Source organism: Saccostrea echinata, unplaced genomic scaffold (genome assembly GCF_033153115.1).
Source record: "Saccostrea echinata isolate AGI-Se365-2 ecotype Australia unplaced genomic scaffold, CSIRO_AGI_Sech_v1 ptg000025l, whole genome shotgun sequence".
NCBI lineage: Eukaryota > Metazoa > Mollusca > Bivalvia > Ostreida > Ostreidae > Saccostrea > Saccostrea echinata.
This window is the reverse complement of record NW_026889774.1, coordinates 19347721-19371690: the sequence shown is the minus strand read 5'-3', so window position 1 is coordinate 19371690 and position 23970 is coordinate 19347721. Positions and strand designations below refer to the sequence as shown.

The window sequence follows — 23970 nt, the reverse complement described above, 5'->3', positions numbered from 1 at the left end:
TCTTGATTATAGATGTAATATTTTTCATTAATACATAAAAAAAAATCGCTTCTTCTTTTAAATATTAAGGATAAAGTTAAAATTCGTGTAAGTGCAGAGATGTGTTAATCAAAAGCGTCCCGGAATTCGTAGTTCCAATAATTTCCAGATAAAATAAGTTTTTAATTGTATTTTGTGAAATTCTATTGCAATATATAATTCGTGATATTATACAGAAAATTTGAGAAAATATTAAGTTCACATCTGTGTCTAAGCACCTTTAATACACACAGTTTACTGGCACATGTGAACACATCGCAAAAATTACAATTACATACCGTACCATGAGTAAAATTTGCATATGTGTGAAGTTTACACTTGAAAGGAAATGGGTGCATGTGAACGGGGCTTTATAAATAGATTGACTAATTGACAAAACAAGAAAGAAATTCACTTACACAGTCTAAACATTATACATGTAATTCATGCTCAGAACTGTAATTAGTTTAAAAAGGGAATAATTAAGCTCTCAAGTTTAAATCTACATGCATGTACTTCTGGAGACAAAATGATATCTTAGGAGTTAAGTTTAAGGATTTGCCTCATTTAATTGAATTAAGCACGCCTGTTACATGCATGTTGTTTGGTCATTAGATCAGTAAGTGAGATTCTTAAGGCACTAATTGAAATGTTATTTTTGCGAGTGATTAATTTCTAGATCTGATATCCATATTGGTCAGTTTACTGGTTCAAAAACTGATACAGGAACACATATGAATGGATTACATGAATCTTATTTATTGCTGGTCTGTGCAATACAGTCACGTAGCAACAGTGGGGGGGGGGGGGTTGACCCCCCACTTTTTTCCAGACTTTTTTTACTATTTGAAATGTTAATTGAAAGGCCTGTTGCTCCCCCCCCCCTTTTGTTGTAGAATAGTCAAATAAGTGTTTTGTAGTAGGTATGAATAAAATTTGGTACTGAAAGAAGTTGGAACTTAAGCCCCCCCCCCCCCCCCTTCCAAGAAAAAGGATTTTCGAGTTCGGATATTTTCAATTTTCCTTTTTTTTTTTTTGCTTGTCAAGTTTTCTTTTTCAGGTAAGTTGAAATTTTTTCTCTGGCTGCCCCCCCCCCCCCCAACTTTCAAAAACGATGCAATAAGTGAATGGTCGGAGGGATGATTTCCTCAAATACTATACTATAGATTAGAAAGGAGGACCAATAAACTGCAGATCTGGTCTGAGAAAAAAAATTGCCACACAAGACCGTCATCCATACCCATTATATTTTCTTATAAAAGCAAGCTACAATAGACCAAAATAGCTGAAGCTGACGTTTCCATCCCTTTTCTAAGCATAATCATTAATTGAGCTATATAAGGGGTATTTGGATGTTAGGTACTCGGGTTTAAGAGAAAAAGCAAGCATTTACAACTCATAACTTTTTTCTATTTCAAAAATGCCATTTCTCTAGAATTTCAAACTATAAAGATACAGAGAATTTATACTTACTCTTTACGCAGCCCTTTGTGTTTGGTTGATAATGTTTTGTTTCGTCATATAGTATGACGTCACAATGCTTGTTTGTGTGATTATCATTCGGCAAACCTCGGGTAATTCTGTCACCTTTATAAAAGGTACGAATCCGCAGAGGTGTGCCGAGTGGTGTGAAAATTTTCCGGGAATTACCTTGTACACTTTTCAGAGACATCCAAAATACCGAACCGGGAAGGCAATTCATGTGCTATATGTAATTATATTAGAAGTAAAAATGTTTTTGTTGTTTACAGGTGTTTTACATAATAAATTTATTTTCGCTAGGGATGCAATATCATTTTCGTTGAACAAATTTTACCTATTGTAGTCAGGTGTTGATTGACTGGCATCAGCGAACAATGAGTATTCACAGCGTCGCCTCAATAAATAGGAATCAATGCACCCGAAAGTGTATTTTAATTTTATTTACATAAAACATAATACACTATAACTTGATTATATATGTATAATTGATATAAAAAAAATTATACAATAATGTCAAGATCTACTTCCCTTTGGTAAAAGAATTTATAACAACTGTTTTTAGTTTGATTTCCATATATGCCTTCTGCTTCATTAAAAAGGATATGGCTGGTGGAATACTTTTTAATGTCAGCTTATCGTATATAATTACGCCCTTTAAATAAAGCTGAATTTTTCACGTCTCCATCTTCATCAGTCCTTCAACCCTAATTACGATTAATTAAGAGGGTCACGGAGACAGAGAACAGTTAATTTTTGGGTGATTTTTCTTCTAGAACTTTGTGGCAGTTGTGTCTCCCGTGTCTATCACGTAAGCTTTATTGTCATATTCATTGGGCTGCATTTTCATCATGTCAACTGAGTAATCATTTGCAGGGGCGGATCCATTGGTAGTGATTTCATTGAATGCGACGGAATAACGACCTGTTCTGTTCTCAGGTAAGGCGGGCCCCCAGTCTGCTGTCGGCTGTAAAACATGTCAATAAATTTCAAACTTCTTTTGAGAGAAAAATTCTTGGATGAATTTGGAATGTATTAATTTTCAAAAAAATCGATTTTGATTTGAGCTTAGTGGTGGTGTACATTACCTTCCCAAGGCCCTTTTTACAGCTGTAGTATATAAACCAACCAGGAATTCCAATCAAACACGTGACTTGAATCAACCAGAAGATCACCTGACCACTGTCCGGGTACAAATAACCATCACTTTCCAGAGGTTCTGTTTGAACAATTTTGAAGATAATTACTGCCTGGAAAAAGAAAGAAGTTAAATAATATCATACCGCATTTTAAATATCGTTCTTCATTTTCCATAAATGATTACCATTTAAAATATAATTTTTGAGGTATTCCTATGATCATAGGTCATCAAAATAGGCTTAGTAAAGCTTATTCGGTTTGTAATATGGTTAATCTGAATTTAAGGAACAGAGGAGATACATGTATAAAGATTAGGTTTTTTTCAGATGAGATAAGCGGATTCTAAATACTAGTGAGTATTTTTTGTGGAAACTGACCAATAGTGCCAATGGAGATATAAGCATCCAGCAGGCACCAAAATACCAGAAGCAGGGTTTGACACAGAGTCGGTCACCAATCATCATCTCAATATCCCGCTTAAATCTGAAGAAACCTGCAAATTATACAATTTTTGTTAAATTTACATGCTTGTTAATCCTTCACATGTTATTATTTTATATAGATTTCAGACAAGGAAAGTGAAAAGTGTAGTATTTGATTGTTTTTACTAATCTGCATGTTAAATGTGATCTGCATGAAAAAATCCATTATTCTTAGCAAAATGTACGACGAGTTGATAAAAAGTTCATTACATAAATAATTTTCAACACTGGTAGTAATTCTAGTCCTATGCTTACCATATACGTAACATAAAAGAACAACCTCCAAGAATCCAACAAACAACAGCGGAAACCCACCAACAGCATTGTCCACAAGTGTAAGCATGTAATCACCTCCCTTGATAAACCAATAGTTTTACAATAAATGTGTATCACTTATCCAAAAAAAAGTTGAACTGATAAAAACTTTATATTAGTATTTTACCAGAACACTTTTAATATTGTACTTAGTCTTACTCTAGTTGTCATTGGAAGTCCCAAAAGAAACCCAGACATACAGATTCCAAACCGGAAACCAAGAACTCGCCATTTTGATCTAGAGAGGGCCGGAAATTCATCCAGGAGACCAGTCATTACCGTTTCAACAATGGAAAACTATTAAGAGACATTATATATTGAATGAATGCATGGCTTTATGACACATGTAGACAAACACTAATCATGACCTTATACCTTACATCTAATAATAAAACAGTTTCAATGACTATACATTTGAATTTTAAGAATATTACCGCTGAGCTGAATCCTAATGTCGCCATCATGAAGAAAAACAATATTGACCATAACGGTGCTACCGGCATCTGAGCCAAACCTTCTGGGTAGACAATAAACACCAGACCAGGACCTGGAATATATTGAATTAAGCTGATCCACAAACTTTTTTTAAAATGTTTACAGTGCAGGAAATATTTTTTTCACAAGTTAATGGGGAGATGATCCTTCATAGATATAATTAAATGTATTTTTTTAAGAAATACGTCCACTTTTCATAGTCTGTCTAGGAATGGAGGCATTGGATGAAAACTACATCATCATCCTCTACAAGAGTAAAATTGTAACAGTCGAAAGCTCTATTTTCAAATGGTAAATATGGTTTACCTCCCTTGGCCACTTCTGGAACCGTAACGCCTTTAGCTTCCGCCATAAATCCCAAAACTGAGAAGATGACGAAGCCTGCATAGAGACTCGTTAAGCAGTTAATTATTGGGACCAAAAACGTATCTCTGAAAAACAAAAACAAACAGTGTGGTCTGTAGAATTTACCAATAAGGAAAGTTACTAGTATTCCTAATTACAAAACCATCATCACAACGTCTGGAGTAATGAGTCCCCTCGTGTACGTCCCACAGCCAAGTGTGGACTCTAGACCCCTATATGACGTTGTGAAGATGTTAAAAAAAACCTGCATAAATACAGCAGAATTACACCCCAGAATTTTCTTTCCAGAGGGAGTGAATCAGATTCATGTGAGCTTACAATAACAATTGATAAAACTATAATATAAGCAATGAAAATCAATCGGGTTGTTTGCTAGAAAAGTACATGTAGATCAAATGAGTTTTTAACTAGTATCAAGTTACCAAAAAAAAGGCGTCGCATTGCCCTTTCCTGGAGTAAGGAAAATGTCATGTTCTAAATCGTGAATTTACTGGGTGGGAGTCCATACAAAATTTAGAGTTCATGTTCTGAATTTTGTATGTACTCCCACCCAGTAAATTCAAAATTTAAAACATAACAAAATTAGGCGTACCTCAGAACATTATTATCGAACTTATTGAAGCTGGCCATCGCTATTAGTCCTCCCTGACAAGCACTGAGAGAGTAAAAGATCTGGACCGCAGCATCCGACCATACCTAAATAAAACAATAATGTAGGTATTCTTTTTTTGAGTGAGTTTGAGGATTAAGAGTACGAATTCACGAGTGCTCATATTAAACAAAAAATCTACTCGATGTTATATATGAAGAAAGCACAAAAATTTATCTGTATGGTTCCAACATATAGAATGAATATATATTTCAAATGTTGATCCTTAGACTAATCTGCTTACACTGGCGTCCGTGAGTTTATCCAGATCGGGAGTAAAGTAGTATTCTATTCCTTGTTTGTAGCCATCCAGTGTAAGTCCCCGGATGAGAAGAGCTGTGAGTAAAACGTATGGGAAAATAGCTGTAAAGTACACAACCTGGTAAATAAAATATTCAAGATTATAAACTTAGGATTTACGGAAGAGTTGTGCTTATGAGGAATTGTGGTGACTTTATTTTTATGGACTCGCATATTTAACAAACTCGTTGATAATAAAAACAAAGTTTTTGTTGATACATACTTTCCCCAGTGTTTTGATACCCTTGGACAAAACGATAAAAATAATCGTCCAGGCCAGAAGGTTACACAGAGTTACGTCCCATTTCACACCTCCGGTGGACTCGAATCCGTCCGTGATCTCCAAAACCCGACGTCTGAGAAAGGGAAGAGAAATCTTAAAAACGTTTAATATGTTCTGTTCCTTCAATTCCAGGTCAATCAATTTAGATAGTGTTAGAATTATTAATCAATTATTATATACTTCGTTTGTTTATGTATACCTGAAATATTCTTCACTGACAGCAACCCCAGTAGTGTTTATAGGATAATCAAAAGTCACTGAAAAAGATACAGTCAACGGTTTTCAGTTAAAAGCGAAGAATGTTCCTGGTTCAATTCTGGACCACAGGAAAAAGAATCAACTAAGCAAACACATCAAAAATTAAAATGCATGCATTGTGAATAGAAAATCTTAATTTTTTTTTTCTTTGAATATATAGTACTCCTGGTCTTGCAAATATCTTTGAATTATTTTTTTTTTCACTAAAAATAAAATTTTTCTTACAACACTCATTACGTGCTCCGAGCCAGGGATCTGGCAGTGAAAAATTCCGTTTGCCATCTTGACACAGACATGTATTCCAGTTGTTGTCGCAATCTTGCCACGGTAGATATGACGTCATCGAAGCAAAGAAATAGTACAAGCACCAAGCAATAATGACCACATAATACAGGGCTATACCCCCTGAAACTGTTATCATGGAAAACCCCAATCCTATTTTTAAAGAAAAAAATGAATACATTTAGTGAGAACTAAATCTGAAATATGTTTCGTAAATTTCAAGTACAAGAAAAAGGTATTTGACATTTTCCAAAATAATTAGGTATAATTTTTTTGATTAGAAAATTAAGGTTCATCGTCCCTCTGATCACTCATGTAAAATTTTGTTTTAACGCTAATGATTTTCCAAATGAAATCGAATTTATAATTATAAAGGCACACATTTTCAGCATACCGTGCGGGGCAAAATTTGACAGAAATTTTCTTTTGAATTAAAAATTTTATAAAGGAAATAATAGTTATTTATCTCGGTGAGAGTTATCTCTCTTATCGGAGGGTGATGAACCTTAAGCTGATCATAAAAATATTTGCCTTTCATCAAAAGATTTATTTTCCATATGTTAACGGGTCCGAGACTGGCAAACTGTCCAAATGCGATTTCTAAATAAAAGAGGGGGATTCCAATGGCCACCAGGCAAATGAAATACGGGATAAGAAATGCCCCTGAAAGTAATGAACAATAACAAGGTTAAAGAGTAGTAGAACATCTCATTGAAATTCAACAGATTGTCGTGTGTTACATGAAACCGATCTGAACATCATGGTACAATACTTTATGGTCCGTAGTCGTGCCTGGATTAAGGGAAATACTATAAATGCATGGTCTTGTACAAAATTTGATTACATACTACTTTTTAGGTGTTTTAAAATGAAGACTTGATTCGGTAATCCAAATTGGATGATGCATTTTCGTGAATATAATTGTCCTCTTATGAACTTAAATTTACACATTCGTCACACCAATATACAGATCGGGAAAATTGCGTGTTTTTGCATACGATGACAATTCTATTGTGCATTGTAAGTAGATTTAATGAAATTTTGACCTACCTCCTCCGTTCCTGAATGCTAAATAGGGGAATCTCCAGACATTACCCAAACCAACAGCAAACCCCACACAAGTTAAAATAAACTCCACAGGGTTCGACCATTCCGCTCTCTACAATGAAGAATTTTGATGATCAAACACAATTTTTTTTTAGATTTCTATAAACGCTCTAAAGTGGGGCGGGGAAAGAGTCTCAGATTCCCTGAATCCGTTCTATACTTTTTGTGTTCGGTAGTGTTTGTTTTTTCGAAATTGAATTGATGCTTGCCTGTATCAAACTTCACACACGGTTTTTTTTTATCTGCAAAGGTTGTGTATCATGGCCTTGGCTAAAAAATCATTTCTCAAAGATGAGGGTCATTACAGCAGTCGAGCTAGGACATTTGTCAGGCTCTATCTCTGAATCTATGAAAAAGAATGACCTTGGAGCTCTACACAAAAATGATGTCACAATACTCTTTTACCTGACATTGATGATCTTGAACATGCATGACAAGACCACATCTAAAGGCCAAGGTCATTGCAATTTTCTAGCAAGCTCCTTTTCCTCTATAGGATGAGATCTGAGAAGTTCTGATTGACATGTAGGTAGTCAACGCCTACCAAAGGTAATCTTTTTGTAAAATTCGTGACCAGATCTTGCTAGAATGTAATTAATATGAAAATCTCAAAGGAATTAATAGCAATATTGTAAATATTGTGAAATATAAAAGAATGCATTTTGTTTGGGATACTTGAATATTTGTATGTTTGCTTTTTGAAATTAAATCTATCTTGTACGTATCCCTTAGATTCAGGGCTGTTCTAAATAACATCGTAACTATATAGGATATTCTTTTTTTCTTTCTTTTTTTCGGCAGACTTCGGAGAGTGACATTTAATAGAACTAGGTTACATTTCCTTGGTAATCGCTTGTCAGTGTCTTATTTGATTTGCAAATATAAGAAAAAAGTCTTCAATTTTTTGCAGTAAATACAGAATTTAATGATGATATATATAACTCAATCAAGGTTCAAAATTACTTCATGACCGTTAAGTCTAAGACTAGTAGACAATGTGTCGGACTATTAAAGTTTATAAAGCACTAGTCAGTATGGATTTGTGAAAATTCATAATATTGTGATAATTCATAAATTTATAATATTTAGACGAAATAAAAAAGGAACGCATGTTTATGTATTTCCAGGATTCAGCTAGACGAGACTGGGGCGAAATTTTAAAACTTTGCCAGATTTTCAAGAGGGAGGGGGATTTTTCATTCTCTTTCATAAAATCATCTTAGTTTATTTATGAAAAATTTATCAAATATTTTTAAACTTTCATGCCGTTTTCACAGCAGCTGGTGTCAACATGGGACCGTATCTTCAAGTCAACAATTACTTTCATACTATTGAAACGCACTGATGATATTTAACAATTCACTTACCACAATAGTTGTAAATAATTAGGTCATGTATATGGGTAAGGCTAATATCCCTAAAAGCACAAAAAAATTCAACCATTTTTTCCTCATTAACACAATCAAGAAAACATTTATTTTAATGGTTTTGTGACACTTTAGGTTTATGTTACTCCATATTACCATGCATTTACAAAAACAAACAAACAAACAAACATAAACAAATTCAAAAAAAAAAAAAAACAGCAAGCAAACAAAATAATACATGACCACACACAAGTCGAAGTTTTTTTAAAAAATCAAAATATGAATGTAATTAAACATAATGAAAATCATGTTTGATATGCTGAACTGGTTTTTCTGTAGCTAGATTTGAATTAGAATTAGAATTTTTATTCTAAATTTTATCTTATATAAAGGTACGTCCAAAAAGGGGGTGTAAGATAACAATGTGGGATTATCAACGTATTATCATTTTCATATGACATAGGACGGACTAATGAAATGCGTAACGGACTGAAAAAAAAAGTTAATGGTCCTTATGGATTAGTGTTTAAATCCTGTTAGCAAATTGTAGACAGGTAATTATATGAAAAGTACTATACTACAAACCAACTGCTGAAAAAGTTTATATACACTTAGGTTCTCTTAAGAGTGATTAAAAGTATCCATTTGTAATATTGGAGAGAGAGATATCAGAAATGTTCCGAAGCTGTAAAAACTATAACTACACGTGTTATTCTGTGTTACCTGGTTAATTTCCAATATGATATTTTTAAAAAACTTAATAGAATGAAGACTAAAAATATGAAAAGACTCTGTGTTTCCTCAAAAGCATAATCGACAAACAACGTGACCCCTCCACCCCACTGAATGCTGTAATCTTCTGTCCTTTGCCCCATGGGTTGGTCACTTTCAAAATTTATTTTTACATCTAGCCCTTCAAGTTTTATGGGGGATAAGCACTCCTCAATGGAATGTTTCATTTATAACATTGCCACTGATTTATGGGTGATTGAGATGACTATGAATGACAATTTTTGACTTATCTCAACATTTTAAAGATTGTTACCCGGAACACAATCAATGACATTCAAGGAACTGATTCATCTTCAAACTTTAGAACAAGGCTGTAATTATACATGTATTTCAGCACTATTTAAATTCACTTGAACAAGTTTTGTACATAATGATTAAAAACGATACTGTCTGTATAGTATAACACTGGATGAAATTTCTCGTAAACATCTGGGTAAATGATATTATTATTGGTATTAATTTTGGGTCTTTTAAACGTTTTAAATTGTGTCCAGGTCTTCGAATCCAAGTCTGCAGGTTACTTAAGAAGCAGTTGGCAGACGACAAACAAATGATAACAGAAAATTGATTGATTTCAAACATTGCTTTTCAAAGCCTCAATAAGGAGCGCCTATTACTACCCAAAAACCAACTGATAAGGACAGGTAAAAGGGTTAAGAAATCCGGGACGGACATTATGATAAATGTTTGAAAGTAACTCCCTGTATATTTTATTTTCTGTTCTTCGCAATTAATTTGGCGGAAAAATCAAATATTTGAGTATATCATAATCTGTCGGAATAAATTTAGGCACTTTGGTGTCAATGTTAGATAATCATGCACTATATAAGTATATCCACCAACATTTCAGTCGTAAAATGGATATATATAAAAATGTCATTGTTTACGTATTTACTTTGTCTGCAAAGGGCGCCATAAATCAGTAGTCACAGTGTTTCAAACACAATGCTGTCCCTTAAAACGATCGAAATCAACCCAAAAGTATATATTATAAATTTGTTTAAACCCTGTGTTAGTAAAAAATGTATTTCCAGCAAATAAAATTTCTGTATTTTCATTCAAAACTATTCATGTAAATCCTTCGTTTTGTTGTTAATTTGTTTAAAAACGAAATATTTGTGATTTTTTTTAAGTCTTAGTACTTGCTGACTTTATATTGAAACTTTAACAGGAATTATATATCTTAAAGAAAGTTGTAAAAATATCAGTTTTGTACTCTCATATATTAGACCTGCTAAGTTAAAGCAGATAAGGTATAAAATATGAGGCAACTATAAACACGTGTTTCGCTGTTTTACCTTTTTTTGTCCATATGTCACCAAATGATAAAAACTTAAAATCATTATTTTGAAATGAAACAGAATGTTTGATAATACGATAGATAAAATAGTTAGTAGATTTAGTAAATTATCTTTATGTTATCCAACCATCATGGTGTATTTCATGGTACATATTTAGTTTTTACTTCGTACCGCTTTCTGTATAAACTAGTAGCAGAATAATTATACTGATTTTTTACATGTACGTCGTTTTACAGTAATAATTAATGGTAGGAAATAAAACAATTTGGATTTTTTTTTTTTTTTTTTTTTTTTTTTTTTTTTTTTGCTCTATATATATAATACCCTCTTAATATCCTCTCTACCAATTTATTCGTATTAAATTTCCTTCTGCATAAATAATTTTGAGTTCGCAGATAAAGACAAACATACATAGATTAGTCAAACCTTGTTATGTTTAAATGAAATTTTATCAAATTTTGCAATCATATTCCAAGCAAATACTTCCAGGTAATATCTCCATATGCGGAAAAATAATTTGTCCTGATATTTTCTGCGAAAATAAAAATCGTTTTTATTTGAAAATCCAAATATTAACAATAAAAATAAGAATGTATGAGTTTGTTTATACATTAAGTAAACACTTCATTCAAGTTTTGCATTATCTGACCCCGGTGACCGATAGGTAAAATTCGTTTTATCAATGAAAATTTGGTCATACAATCGAGTGTTAATCCAAACACTTATACCCCCGAAATTTTAAATTGTAATCTAAGAGAAAAAAAAAGAAAATTAATTTTTTTTAGATGTACGAAAATGGAAAATAATAACAGCCATCACAGATAATTGGGGAAAAATTAAATCCTAAACGAACATAAACATACCTTTCCTCCCATTTTAAGTAGAAACACCAATGAACAAGGGGAGGTAAAACTGTGCTTCCACGTCCGTTGGCTAGACTCCTCAAGTTATTGATGTTTTAAAAGCTTTTGTATGATATTGTTGATATCAATAGGGTTACCCCGGAATGTAGAACGTTCAAGTGAACCAGTCAATTCTCTGTGTCAGAGTAAAGATAGCGTCGTCTTCACCGTGTTCGGGTGGGAGGGCACTTTATCTTAATAATGTCATTAATGCATATTTACCTGAACGACAGGTGAGAAAGTATCGTTGTTTTCCAAGTGACCAATGAAGTTCTATTATATGCGCATAAGATTAAAGAAATTAGAAGGGAGAGCGTTAATTCTAATTTAATAGAAAAAAAGACACTAAAACGATTGAACAAGCTTGCAGTCTCTAAATCTTGTAAAACTGAATAAGTTTAAGTTTTGCCTCGATCCTTACATCTGAAGGTTTTTATGAGCTTAAAGTCATGCCAGGAAATGCAGGCACGTCCCCCCTCCCCTTCCCCGCCAGATTTTTAAAAATATATTTTTACATGTATATGGATACTTTGTTGGTGAGTTCTGGTGCATTCTGGAATCATTTCACATTTAATTGACATCTATGAAATTCTAATAAAGTTAGATACATGTACAAAGGACATGGGTGAACAAAGCGTGCAAAATGCCTATAGCTTAAAAAAGTAGAAAAGTCATATTCAATTTGTGAGTATTTAAAGTAAAGTTCATATCACTGAAATGTCTGAAATTAAATTTTTCTGCGGAATTTTCTCGACAAAAATCATTCTACAATTTAAAAAAATGTGGGATTCTTGGGGTTCAAACCCAAGCAATAAAAATCCTGAGTATCAATTTTCCCTTTCAGATGAAATATGAAGATAACGAAAAGTGATCAGACTCAAAGTCCATTAAAACAACACAAATTTGGAGCAGAGCAAACACGGACCTCAGAAAACATCAGAAGCGGGATCAGGTGCCATGTAGGAGTAAGCATCCCTTACTGGCCACACCCGTCATGTGCTCCTTTTCATGATCGGACAAACGGAAAAATCCTTAGATAATTCATGCAGTGTAAAAATAATGGCCTTACAATTTGTATGAAAAACGTCAGTCAAAATTCGACTCGATAGATTGTTTTTGCTAAGAATATCATTCGTTCGACCATAGAATTTGCGAATGTTAAACGAGACTGTTGATATTCTGTTCTCCTCAACTTATTTGTTGCCTCGTTTTAGAAATTGTTCGTATGTAGAGCATGCTCTTGCGTTTCGAATCAACTGGGAGACATAAACTCCATATGCAGGTGATTACTGTTTATCGCTACATAAATAATGTAAGTTGGCGGTAGAGAGTTGAAGTCATCACGTTTATCATAAAGTTCTGTTGTTAGATTGCCATTAACGTCTATTTCTAGTAAAATATCCAAATATGAAACAGATGTGTCAGACTCTACAGTATCTTTTATTTCGAGTTAAAATGGATTTATCGAATCAACCTGCGAATGAAAATGAATATTGATAATTGATAAAACGTCGTAGATACATCTAAATGTTCAATTGTTTGCTATTTCATAGACGAATAATTTCAATCTTCAAGAGTTTGTTGCGATTTTACATAAAGTATACGTTAATGTTAAATGAAATATCAAGGAAAACTTTGTCATAATTAAGTTTAAATTTTTCACTTTCTTTTTAGTCACACAACAGGCATTTCGCTTGCCTTGTTCGCCCACCTTAAGCTTTTTTACTATATATTTTTCTAAATGGGGTGCAATCTCATCCATAGCAACCGCTCCTCTTCTGACTACTTTTTCCTTCTACCAATTGTAGTATTTGTGTAATTATGTTAATTGTATAATGGTAACCCCCTCTTCTCCTGATATATTTGCCCTACAATATTATCGCCTGGTTACCGACTGTGAAAAATACATGTTTTATGTACTTGTGTGAGCGTTAACATTTTTGAGGTGGAACTATTTTTCTTAAACCTTCTATTGGGTACCATCTTTTGCTCTTTCTGTGTTTCTTGAAGAAATTTTATTTATAAGTTTTCCTGTTTTCATAATCTGCCCTAAGGAAGTTTGAATCTCGCGTGACTGATAAATATTGTCAAGTTTTATAGTAATCGTAAATGAATGTTGAAGAGGTTTAAATATAGTGTGTATTTCTAATCTGACGTTTGAAGTATTTGAAACTGAAGAAAGTCTCCGTGTATGAATCACGTTATCTGTCAATGGTACGCGGAGTATTAGATCTCACTAGTATTTTGCTCCACAGAAATTCTAGACTTGCAAGTGTGTTTTTTTTAAGCCATAAAACATAAAGCTCTTTAACGATGGTATATTTACAATATGCAATTATTTTTTCCTCTACATTGGAAAATTTTATGTTCTCATGAGTTATAAATTAAAGACTTTTTTTTGACATCATAGACAACTGCTTCTTTAATAACAATGGAACTCGCAAATTTTCCTATCTTGTCATTGGTCATCTACAACCTTAGTTTGTTAAAAACCATTCTGATTCCACTCACAAGTACTCTGAAATTCATATTAAAAGGATGCTTAAGAGTCTCATTGTCAATATCTATATAATGCATTGCAATGGATACCAGGTTTTCCAACAATCTGGGTTTTAATTGTGTTCCATTATTAGCAGACTTCTGTAGCAAAAATTTATTCAAAACCTACTACATGAAAAGAAGTGGCCTTCGATTCGACATTCAAATATATCAATAACGTTTTATGAATTAACTATTTATTCATTAATTTGGTGATTTGATATATCCCATTGAACTAGAAATAAAAGACTCCGGAGTCTCACACTTCTGATCATGTAGCCGGTCGACAGGGGATGCTTACTCCTTCATGGCACCTGATCGCACCTCAGATGTTTTCAGAGGTCCATGTATGTTCTACTCGCAATTTGTTTTATTGGATTTTTGAGCTTGATTACTGTTCGTTATCTTTACATTTCATGGAAAAAAAATTTAGCTGCAGATGGATCGGAAGAAAAAAAAATACAATTTTTGCAGATTTTTCCATACTTTCATTAGCACTGCTTCTATAAAAATAAAAATTCTTATAACACGTGTGGTACCATAAATTAGTGTTTTGTATTATATCTTAAAGTAAATTAATGATACTTTTCAGCATTCAATTCAATTCAATTTATTCACCCAAACCACTTAGTGGTACACGAGGTTCTATATACAATATATACAAAGACAATATAAAAGATACACGTGAAATAGCTGGAATACATACAAGTTAGATAAACAGAAATAATTATGGAGCACAGACCAGTACATATACTTTATATATGTAATTTCACAATTTAATTAATACACTGGAGTCAGCAGTTGACAATAATTACATGTAATTAATTAATAATAATTAATAAATAAAAAAAAAACAGTGACATTCATGTCAGCTGTATACAAACAACCGAAGAAAACTTGCAAATATGCATATGATCGACAACTTTGAGAAAATTGCTGTCTTCATGTGTGATTTAACATTTACGTAGTACAATGTACAAGTTACAAGAATGCTACTTTTGTTTTTGACAGTAAAATTCTCCTAAAGAAAACTCACTTTGTGAAGATTGGTTGCGTAAAATATATTTAATACCTAAACTACAATGACAAATTATTTTTGTATTTGTATTCTGAACCTTTTAAGCAAAATAGTGTCGATGTTTGTGTACAAACATGTTGAATATTTTGAGAATATACAGTGTATATCCAAAGATGTATCATGGTTCAGAGTTTATGTGTCAGGCATTCCAGTTTTGATTATGAATATGTTATTGAAAACAAAATAATGATTATTAAGTCCACGAAAAACAACTGCTTTTCTTACAGTTTCTTGTGCGTAAATTGATATATCTCTTTAAGGAGGTTGGATCCTGTTATCAAAAGTATTGAGAATTTTTTATCAAGTATATTTTGGGAATCTAGACACATAGCTTAATTAAAAATCAAAACCAAAAATGGGGGTCAATGCACTTCTTTCGGAGCTACGGAGCATTTAATATGACCTTTTTGCACTTTAATTACGTCTTACACATAAATCAATTTTTCAAAGTTTTTCCTCATAAATTTTATCCAAATAAATTATGGGAACAAATACAGTCTTTTTTCGTCTTGAATAGTCTCTTTAAAATTTGTGACAACAAAAAAAGTGTTTCATATTACTTCGCATAGTCAATTATTTGACCTTTTTGCTCTCAAAAAATGTCATTTTTCTGGCATTAAAAATTTAACAAGCAATAAAATCTTTTGAAAGTAATGACATTTTTCTGAGATTAAGCAGAATGGTTAAAATTATCTTGTTTATTCAGAAAATAAAATTAAAAGTGGGGGTATGTGATGTTAATTTTTAGATATAACTAAAATAGTGCTAATTTTCAGCCTAAAATGGGCTATTTTTCCCCAAGACTTTCACAATATATTTGTTGTTTGTTTTGAACATATTTTATTGAGTACATCAAAAGGATTGGAAACAAGTTCTTTACAACTTACAAAGTTCCTCTCCTTATATATAACAATTTGTCATGCAAAATAGAAGAAAATAATACAATTAATACAAGTGAAAAAGCAATTAAATAGCATATCAACTAGAAAATCTACATGTTTCGTCAATAAATTTATGAACAGCAGCAAAAATACTGTTATTTATCTGTAAAGGCAAATTAACATCACCACATAATAATAGATTTATATCAATAGTAACCAGTTCAAGAGTGAACAAGCGATTAAAAAGAGTACTTCTTGCATTAGAATAATTTTTGCATGCAAAAAAGAAATGGTACACATCTTCGTTTTTTCCACATAAACATAAGGGACTATTTATAATGTTTCGTTTATAAAGATCATAATTTAGAATACAGGAATGTCTTAGCTTAGTATGAATGATATTGGTGTATCGCTTACCAAAAGAGAAGTATGATGGTGGATTTTTAATTTTTGTTATCAAGTTTTTTCGGAATGTTTTGATTGAGATGGCTTCTCTAACCTCTGTTTTTAGTAAATTCCATTGTTTTGCAGCATCAGGTACGAAAGAGTTTCTAAATAATTCTAATCTACACCTTGGAACAATATAATCTTGTTTATTACGGGTATTGTATAGAGATACATGCTCACGCTTATTGGGGACAATATCATGCAAATACTCAGGTACTCTTCCCGTGTGAATTTTGAACATAGTTGTCATTTTTGCAATATATCGCCTGCTTTTTAAAGTTTCCCAACCAGTTTCAGAATATAGTGCTTCTCTAGACACAAAAATCGGAAGTCCTGTTACAATTCTAGCGGCGGTTAATTGTACTTTTTCAATATATTTGTTATATTTGTCCAATATGATGACAGAATTCATGACGGTTAATTTAATATATTATTTAGGACCAGCATAAAACATTTCACTGCTCAAAATAACTTTGTGTGCAGGCTGCATGTAAAAATAGGACTCCAAACTTAACAATACTGTAAATATTTCGAATGAGAAAAATAGATAATTTTCTTCTATAAAACCTTCCGCCACAAAATATAGTTTCTAACTTAATGCTTTCAGTACGGAATTTAATCATGAGGTTTTAATTGAATATAGTTAAATGAGCATTGCACAATCCAAATTTATTGTAATAAATAAAACATTATGCAGAATTTTTTAGATAGAGGTTTACACAAAAATCTTCTCAAAAGCTCAGGAACGGACCTCGTTAATATTAAATATTTTGGTTTATTGTAAAACTTTACTCTAGAACTTTGTCTGAGCTTTCAAAGCTTAAAATCTCTTAAATTCGATAACAGTGATGTAAAATGTGGAAATAATATTTGAATATACAAGAAATAGTTCCAGTTAATATAAAAAATGTGCATTTATGAACTGGAGAATATAAAATATAACAATTTGAAATCCATAATAAAACACTTCGATTTACTATAGTAAAAACTTTGATTTACTATAGTAAAACTTTGAAACTATAGTTAACTATAGCAAACTATAGTTAAATATAGAATTTATTTGTTGGGGATTGCTCTTATTATTCAATGTATATATGATCAAAATAGATAAAATTATTGCATTTTATACTTTGTTTAATGGTAACATTTGTAATAGTTGTTTTCCCAAATATAATTTACTTGACTTTCGACACAGTCATTGTCACTTTTCAACACTGCTGAATAAGTTGATTGTTCAAAATCCTATTTTTTTCAAATTATAAGGAATGTTGCCATGGTAACCATGACACATTACAATAAAAATTGTCTGTTAACAATCTATTATTATTATTATTTATTATTATTGCTTAAGACGTACATCTTATTGCATTTCAACAATAATATATAATACAAAATATTACATAATGGCATTGTATGGCGGTTTTATAGATTACATATATATAATACAATATAACAATAAAGGAGTATCGTTATTGTAAGAGTTATCGTTCTTCTACTCTTTAGATTTACTTTTCACAAGATCGGGAAAATCATTCTCATTCACAATATTACGGGTTCTGAGTCCCACGGTCAAAAGTGGACTCAACGGTCCTGACATTGGGAAGATGCGAAAAAAATATAAGGACTGTAAGACATCGGTCTTTCCACTTGTGAATACGAGTTATTCCGAAAAATGACATTTCATAAAAATTTCATATACCATACATATTAATGTAGTCTATTTGTATCACATAACATGTAAGTATAGAAATGATCATTTCATACCTATATCACATTAATTACTGCTTTATGACTGGAAATGTTTTCTTTGTAATTTAATTTTGATTTATTCATAATTGTGTTGTTAGGTTTGTATTTCGTAGACATAAATACAAGTCGTTTAAGAGAAGATTTGGGAAAAAGCAGATTGGCATTCATTTATTTAACTGTTGCATCGTTCTGGTGTCTGGATGTGTCTTCTAGAGCACCCACACAATGTTCAAGTACATGTATCTAGAAATGTCTTATTTCCCGAGCAGTCACCATCGAAGGGGTAACTGACGCATTCCAGACATTATACACTGCTCGGTTTGTTTTAACTGCTTAACAAATGCACAATTTTGTACAGCACCATGAAAAGAAAAATGTCTCAATATCCAGCACTTTATATAAATAGCGAGAATCCATGATTATTTCCTTCGGGTTGGTAGTTGAAATTATATTTTTTTTTATGTTGCAATACAATTTGTGTAAAAGATTGTAAAATACTGTATTCCATGACATTGCCACGTGATTCTGGATCATAAACGAATGCGCTAAGTGATTGGTAGTACCTTAATGAAGATCGACTCCAATATAGAGTTTTGATTTCAATACGTTTGTGACAGACGGACGGACAAAAATGACAGAACAAAACCAATCCTGCAAGGATAGTCTTGGGAGACAGGAGGACAATACATTATCCCAGAATTGATTGGACGTTAATAAACATATTTATTTCTGTATATCTTTATTTACATATAAAAATTGCACAGAAGTTTTAATAGTCATTTCTATCCAACAACGGATGGGAATTCCTCGTAGACTGGAGCCACCATATAGCCGGAGAATGTTGAATAGACCTCGTCACTGGCGCCATACATGTTGGTTGCGGCCCCATTTACGGCATCTACAGCCTTGACGTAAACCTCATCACCTTCAAAGAAAATCCGCATAAAACATAAAACTTCTAAGAATCCTTCTCATGAAAGCAAACTTTTTTTTTTTTACAATATTTACAAGAAAAGGGGTTGGTAATATAGATATACAACATTGGGATGATGCTTTGAACATATGTTCACTTTGCGTACCCTTTGTTAAACGGAGGACGGCCGAATTTCCTCCAGAAGCGTAATCACCAGACGTGTGTCCATACATCGAGCAAATATAGTACCCATTGTGCCAAAGTTCCGTCCAAATGGTTTTATCCTGGAAGGATCCAATATACAGGAACATGTTAGAGTACATGTATGTAAAAAAAAAAAATAAAAATAATAATTTTAAAAATAATTAAAAATAATAATAACAATAATTAAAAACACTATTTATTGTTCATACATGTACCAACGGCTGCGTATAAATTCATATTCACAGACATTGCAAGAGCCATATAAGTTGAAATCGAATTTTAACTGGAAACTAATTTGGCTTACTTGGTTAGCAACGGAATGGAATTGGAAAACATAGACCCCGCTGGTGGGACAGCGGAATTTCCCTGTGTTGGAGTCGTAGCCCGATCCAACGTTGGTAAAGATTCTATCGTAGACTACGATCTCGGTGTGCGCTAGCTGCAGGTTTTTAGAGAGACCAGCGGAAAAGGCTACAGCGTTTGTTTCTGCCTTTACTTCAACTGAAAGATTCATTAATCATTTTATTTTTGCTTAGGGGATACATGTATTACGGGAAACATACACGTTCAATGAAAATGAAATCAGAGATGTTTTAGTTACTTACAAAGAGCTACTGCAATCACAAGTGTAAATATCAAAGAATTCATTGTCTGTAATTAAAGAGAAATTCTGTTGTTAGATTCTATTGTTTATGATAATGCCAGAGATATATATCGTATTTAAGATTTGAAAAAAAAATGAGGTCAAGACCGTAAATCAAATTTGTAGGTTAACCGTTTCCTTCCAAACTTAAAAAATTTTGATGGATTTTTTTTTCAAATAAACAATCCATAGTTATTTCTAAATTTAACTTTTCATTCAAATTATAACTCGAAATAACTATCTAATATTTTCATTCATCGGTCGACTTACCGTCTTTTGGTTAATTCCCAGATGTCCTTCTCATGAGTTATAAATTAAAGACTTTTTTTTTGACATCATAGACAACTGCTTCTTTAATAACAATGGAACTCGCAAATTTTCCTATCTTGTCATTGGTCATCTACAACCTTAGTTTGTTAAAAACCATTCTGATTCCACTCACAAGTACTCTGAAATTCATATTAAAAGGATGCTTAAGAGTCTCATTGTCAATATCTATATAATGCATTGCAATGGATACCAGGTTTTCCAACAATCTGGGTTTTAATTGTGTTCCATTATTAGCAGACTTCTGTAGCAAAAATTTATTCAAAACCTACTACATGAAAAGAAGTGGCCTTCGATTCGACATTCAAATATATCAATAACGTTTTATGAATTAACTATTTATTCATTAATTTGGTGATTTGATATATCCCATTGAACTAGAAATAAAAGACTCCGGAGTCTCACACTTCTGATCATGTAGCCGGTCGACAGGGGATGCTTACTCCTTCATGGCACCTGATCGCACCTCAGATGTTTTCAGAGGTCCATGTATGTTCTACTCGCAATTTGTTTTATTGGATTTTTGAGCTTGATTACTGTTCGTTATCTTTACATTTCATGGAAAAAAAATTTAGCTGCAGATGGATCGGAAGAAAAAAAAATACAATTTTTGCAGATTTTTCCATACTTTCATTAGCACTGCTTCTATAAAAATAAAAATTCTTATAACACGTGTGGTACCATAAATTAGTGTTTTGTATTATATCTTAAAGTAAATTAATGATACTTTTCAGCATTCAATTCAATTCAATTTATTCACCCAAACCACTTAGTGGTACACGAGGTTCTATATACAATATATACAAAGACAATATAAAAGATACACGTGAAATAGCTGGAATACATACAAGTTAGATAAACAGAAATAATTATGGAGCACAGACCAGTACATATACTTTATATATGTAATTTCACAATTTAATTAATACACTGGAGTCAGCAGTTGACAATAATTACATGTAATTAATTAATAATAATTAATAAATAAAAAAAAACAGTGACATTCATGTCAGCTGTATACAAACAACCGAAGAAAACTTGCAAATATGCATATGATCGACAACTTTGAGAAAATTGCTGTCTTCATGTGTGATTTAACATTTACGTAGTACAATGTACAAGTTACAAGAATGCTACTTTTGTTTTTGACAGTAAAATTCTCCTAAAGAAAACTCACTTTGTGAAGATTGGTTGCGTAAAATATATTTAATACCTAAACTACAATGACAAATTATTTTTGTATTTGTATTCTGAACCTTTTAAGCAAAATAGTGTCGATGTTTGTGTACAAACATGTTGAATATTTTGAGAATATACAGTGTATATCCAAAGATGTATCATGGTTCAGAGTTTATGTGTCAGGCATTCCAGTTTTGATTATGAATATGTTATTGAAAACAAAATAATGATTATTAAGTCCACGAAAAACAACTGCTTTTCTTACAGTTTCTTGTGCGTAAATTGATATATCTCTTTAAGGAGGTTGGATCCTGTTATCAAAAGTATTGAGAATTTTTTATCAAGTATATTTTGGGAATCTAGACACATAGCTTAATTAAAAATCAAAACCAAAAATGGGGGTCAATGCACTTCTTTCGGAGCTACGGAGCATTTAATATGACCTTTTTGCACTTTAATTACGTCTTACACATAAATCAATTTTTCAAAGTTTTTCCTCATAAATTTTATCCAAATAAATTATGGGAACAAATACAGTCTTTTTTCGTCTTGAATAGTCTCTTTAAAATTTGTGACAACAAAAAAAGTGTTTCATATTACTTCGCATAGTCAATTATTTGACCTTTTTGCTCTCAAAAAATGTCATTTTTCTGGCATTAAAAATTTAACAAGCAATAAAATCTTTTGAAAGTAATGACATTTTTCTGAGATTAAGCAGAATGGTTAAAATTATCTTGTTTATTCAGAAAATAAAATTAAAAGTGGGGGTATGTGATGTTAATTTTTAGATATAACTAAAATAGTGCTAATTTTCAGCCTAAAATGGGCTATTTTTCCCCAAGACTTTCACAATATATTTGTTGTTTGTTTTGAACATATTTTATTGAGTACATCAAAAGGATTGGAAACAAGTTCTTTACAACTTACAAAGTTCCTCTCCTTATATATAACAATTTGTCATGCAAAATAGAAGAAAATAATACAATTAATACAAGTGAAAAAGCAATTAAATAGCATATCAACTAGAAAATCTACATGTTTCGTCAATAAATTTATGAACAGCAGCAAAAATACTGTTATTTATCTGTAAAGGCAAATTAACATCACCACATAATAATAGATTTATATCAATAGTAACCAGTTCAAGAGTGAACAAGCGATTAAAAAGAGTACTTCTTGCATTAGAATAATTTTTGCATGCAAAAAAGAAATGGTACACATCTTCGTTTTTTCCACATAAACATAAGGGACTATTTATAATGTTTCGTTTATAAAGATCATAATTTAGAATACAGGAATGTCTTAGCTTAGTATGAATGATATTGGTGTATCGCTTACCAAAAGAGAAGTATGATGGTGGATTTTTAATTTTTGTTATCAAGTTTTTTCGGAATGTTTTGATTGAGATGGCTTCTCTAACCTCTGTTTTTAGTAAATTCCATTGTTTTGCAGCATCAGGTACGAAAGAGTTTCTAAATAATTCTAATCTACACCTTGGAATAATATAATCTTGTTTATTACGGGTATTGTATAGAGATACATGCTCACGCTTATTGGGGACAATATCATGCAAATACTCAGGTACTCTTCCCGTGTGAATTTTGAACATAGTTGTCATTTTTGCAATATATCGCCTGCTTTTTAAAGTTTCCCAACCAGTTTCAGAATATAGTGCTTCTCTAGACACAAAAATCGGAAGTCCTGTTACAATTCTAGCGGCGGTTAATTGTACTTTTTCAATATATTTGTTATATTTGTCCAATATGATGACAGAATTCATGACGGTTAATTTAATATATTATTTAGGACCAGCATAAAACATTTCACTGCTCAAAATAACTTTGTGTGCAGGCTGCATGTAAAAATAGGACTCCAAACTTAACAATACTGTAAATATTTCGAATGAGAAAAATAGATAATTTTCTTCTATAAAACCTTCCGCCACAAAATATAGTTTCTAACTTAATGCTTTCAGTACGGAATTTAATCATGAGGTTTTAATTGAATATAGTTAAATGAGCATTGCACAATCCAAATTTATTGTAATAAATAAAACATTATGCAGAATTTTTTAGATAGAGGTTTACACAAAAATCTTCTCAAAAGCTCAGGAACGGACCTCGTTAATATTAAATATTTTGGTTTATTGTAAAACTTTACTCTAGAACTTTGTCTGAGCTTTCAAAGCTTAAAATCTCTTAAATTCGATAACAGTGATGTAAAATGTGGAAATAATATTTGAATATACAAGAAATAGTTCCAGTTAATATAAAAAATGTGCATTTATGAACTGGAGAATATAAAATATAACAATTTGAAATCCATAATAAAACACTTCGATTTACTATAGTAAAAACTTTGATTTACTATAGTAAAACTTTGAAACTATAGTTAACTATAGCAAACTATAGTTAAATATAGAATTTATTTGTTGGGGATTGCTCTTATTATTCAATGTATATATGATCAAAATAG

General features: G+C 31.8%; 2 protein-coding genes across 2 annotated transcripts; both read right to left on the bottom strand.

Annotated features, from left to right (window-relative positions):
- Window positions 1-1925: 1925 nt before the first annotated feature.
- On the bottom strand, window positions 1926-11701 carry LOC133192101 (sodium- and chloride-dependent glycine transporter 1-like). The gene is made up of 15 exons (XM_061327963.1): window positions 11498-11701; window positions 7118-7226; window positions 6599-6730; window positions 6011-6220; window positions 5727-5784; window positions 5468-5600; window positions 5189-5323; window positions 4888-4991; window positions 4236-4360; window positions 3869-3981; window positions 3594-3731; window positions 3375-3474; window positions 3015-3130; window positions 2586-2747; window positions 1926-2464 (listed from the first exon to the last, which is right to left on the bottom strand). Exons 1-15 carry the CDS (start codon window positions 11507-11509, stop codon window positions 2270-2272), a joined length of 1842 nt encoding a protein of 613 aa, XP_061183947.1. The 5' UTR covers window positions 11510-11701; the 3' UTR covers window positions 1926-2269.
- A 7310-nt stretch (window positions 11702-19011) lies between these two features.
- Window positions 19012-20281, bottom strand: LOC133192686 (complement C1q-like protein 4). The gene is made up of 5 exons (XM_061328678.1): window positions 20260-20281; window positions 19952-19997; window positions 19651-19847; window positions 19309-19426; window positions 19012-19154 (listed from the first exon to the last, which is right to left on the bottom strand). Exons 2-5 carry the CDS (start codon window positions 19992-19994, stop codon window positions 19012-19014), a joined length of 501 nt encoding a protein of 166 aa, XP_061184662.1. The 5' UTR covers window positions 19995-19997; window positions 20260-20281.
- Between the last annotated feature and the right edge of the window lie 3689 nt (window positions 20282-23970).

Coding starts and splice junctions, on each gene's coding strand:
- LOC133192101 (XM_061327963.1), bottom strand. Junction 5,785..6,010: donor CGGAGCACGTAATGAGTGTT/GTAAGAAAAATT, acceptor TATCTTTTTCAG/TGACTTTTGATTATCCTATA. Junction 3,475..3,593: donor GACTTCCAATGACAACTAGA/GTAAGACTAAGT, acceptor TGGTTTATCAAG/GGAGGTGATTACATGCTTAC.
- LOC133192686 (XM_061328678.1), bottom strand. CDS start 19,994: ATGAATTCTTTGATATTTACACTTGTGATTGCAGTAGCTCTTT. Junction 19,848..19,951: donor TGTGATTGCAGTAGCTCTTT/GTAAGTAACTAA, acceptor TGAATCTTTCAG/TTGAAGTAAAGGCAGAAACA. Junction 19,427..19,650: donor TCCATTCCGTTGCTAACCAA/GTAAGCCAAATT, acceptor GGATCCTTCCAG/GATAAAACCATTTGGACGGA.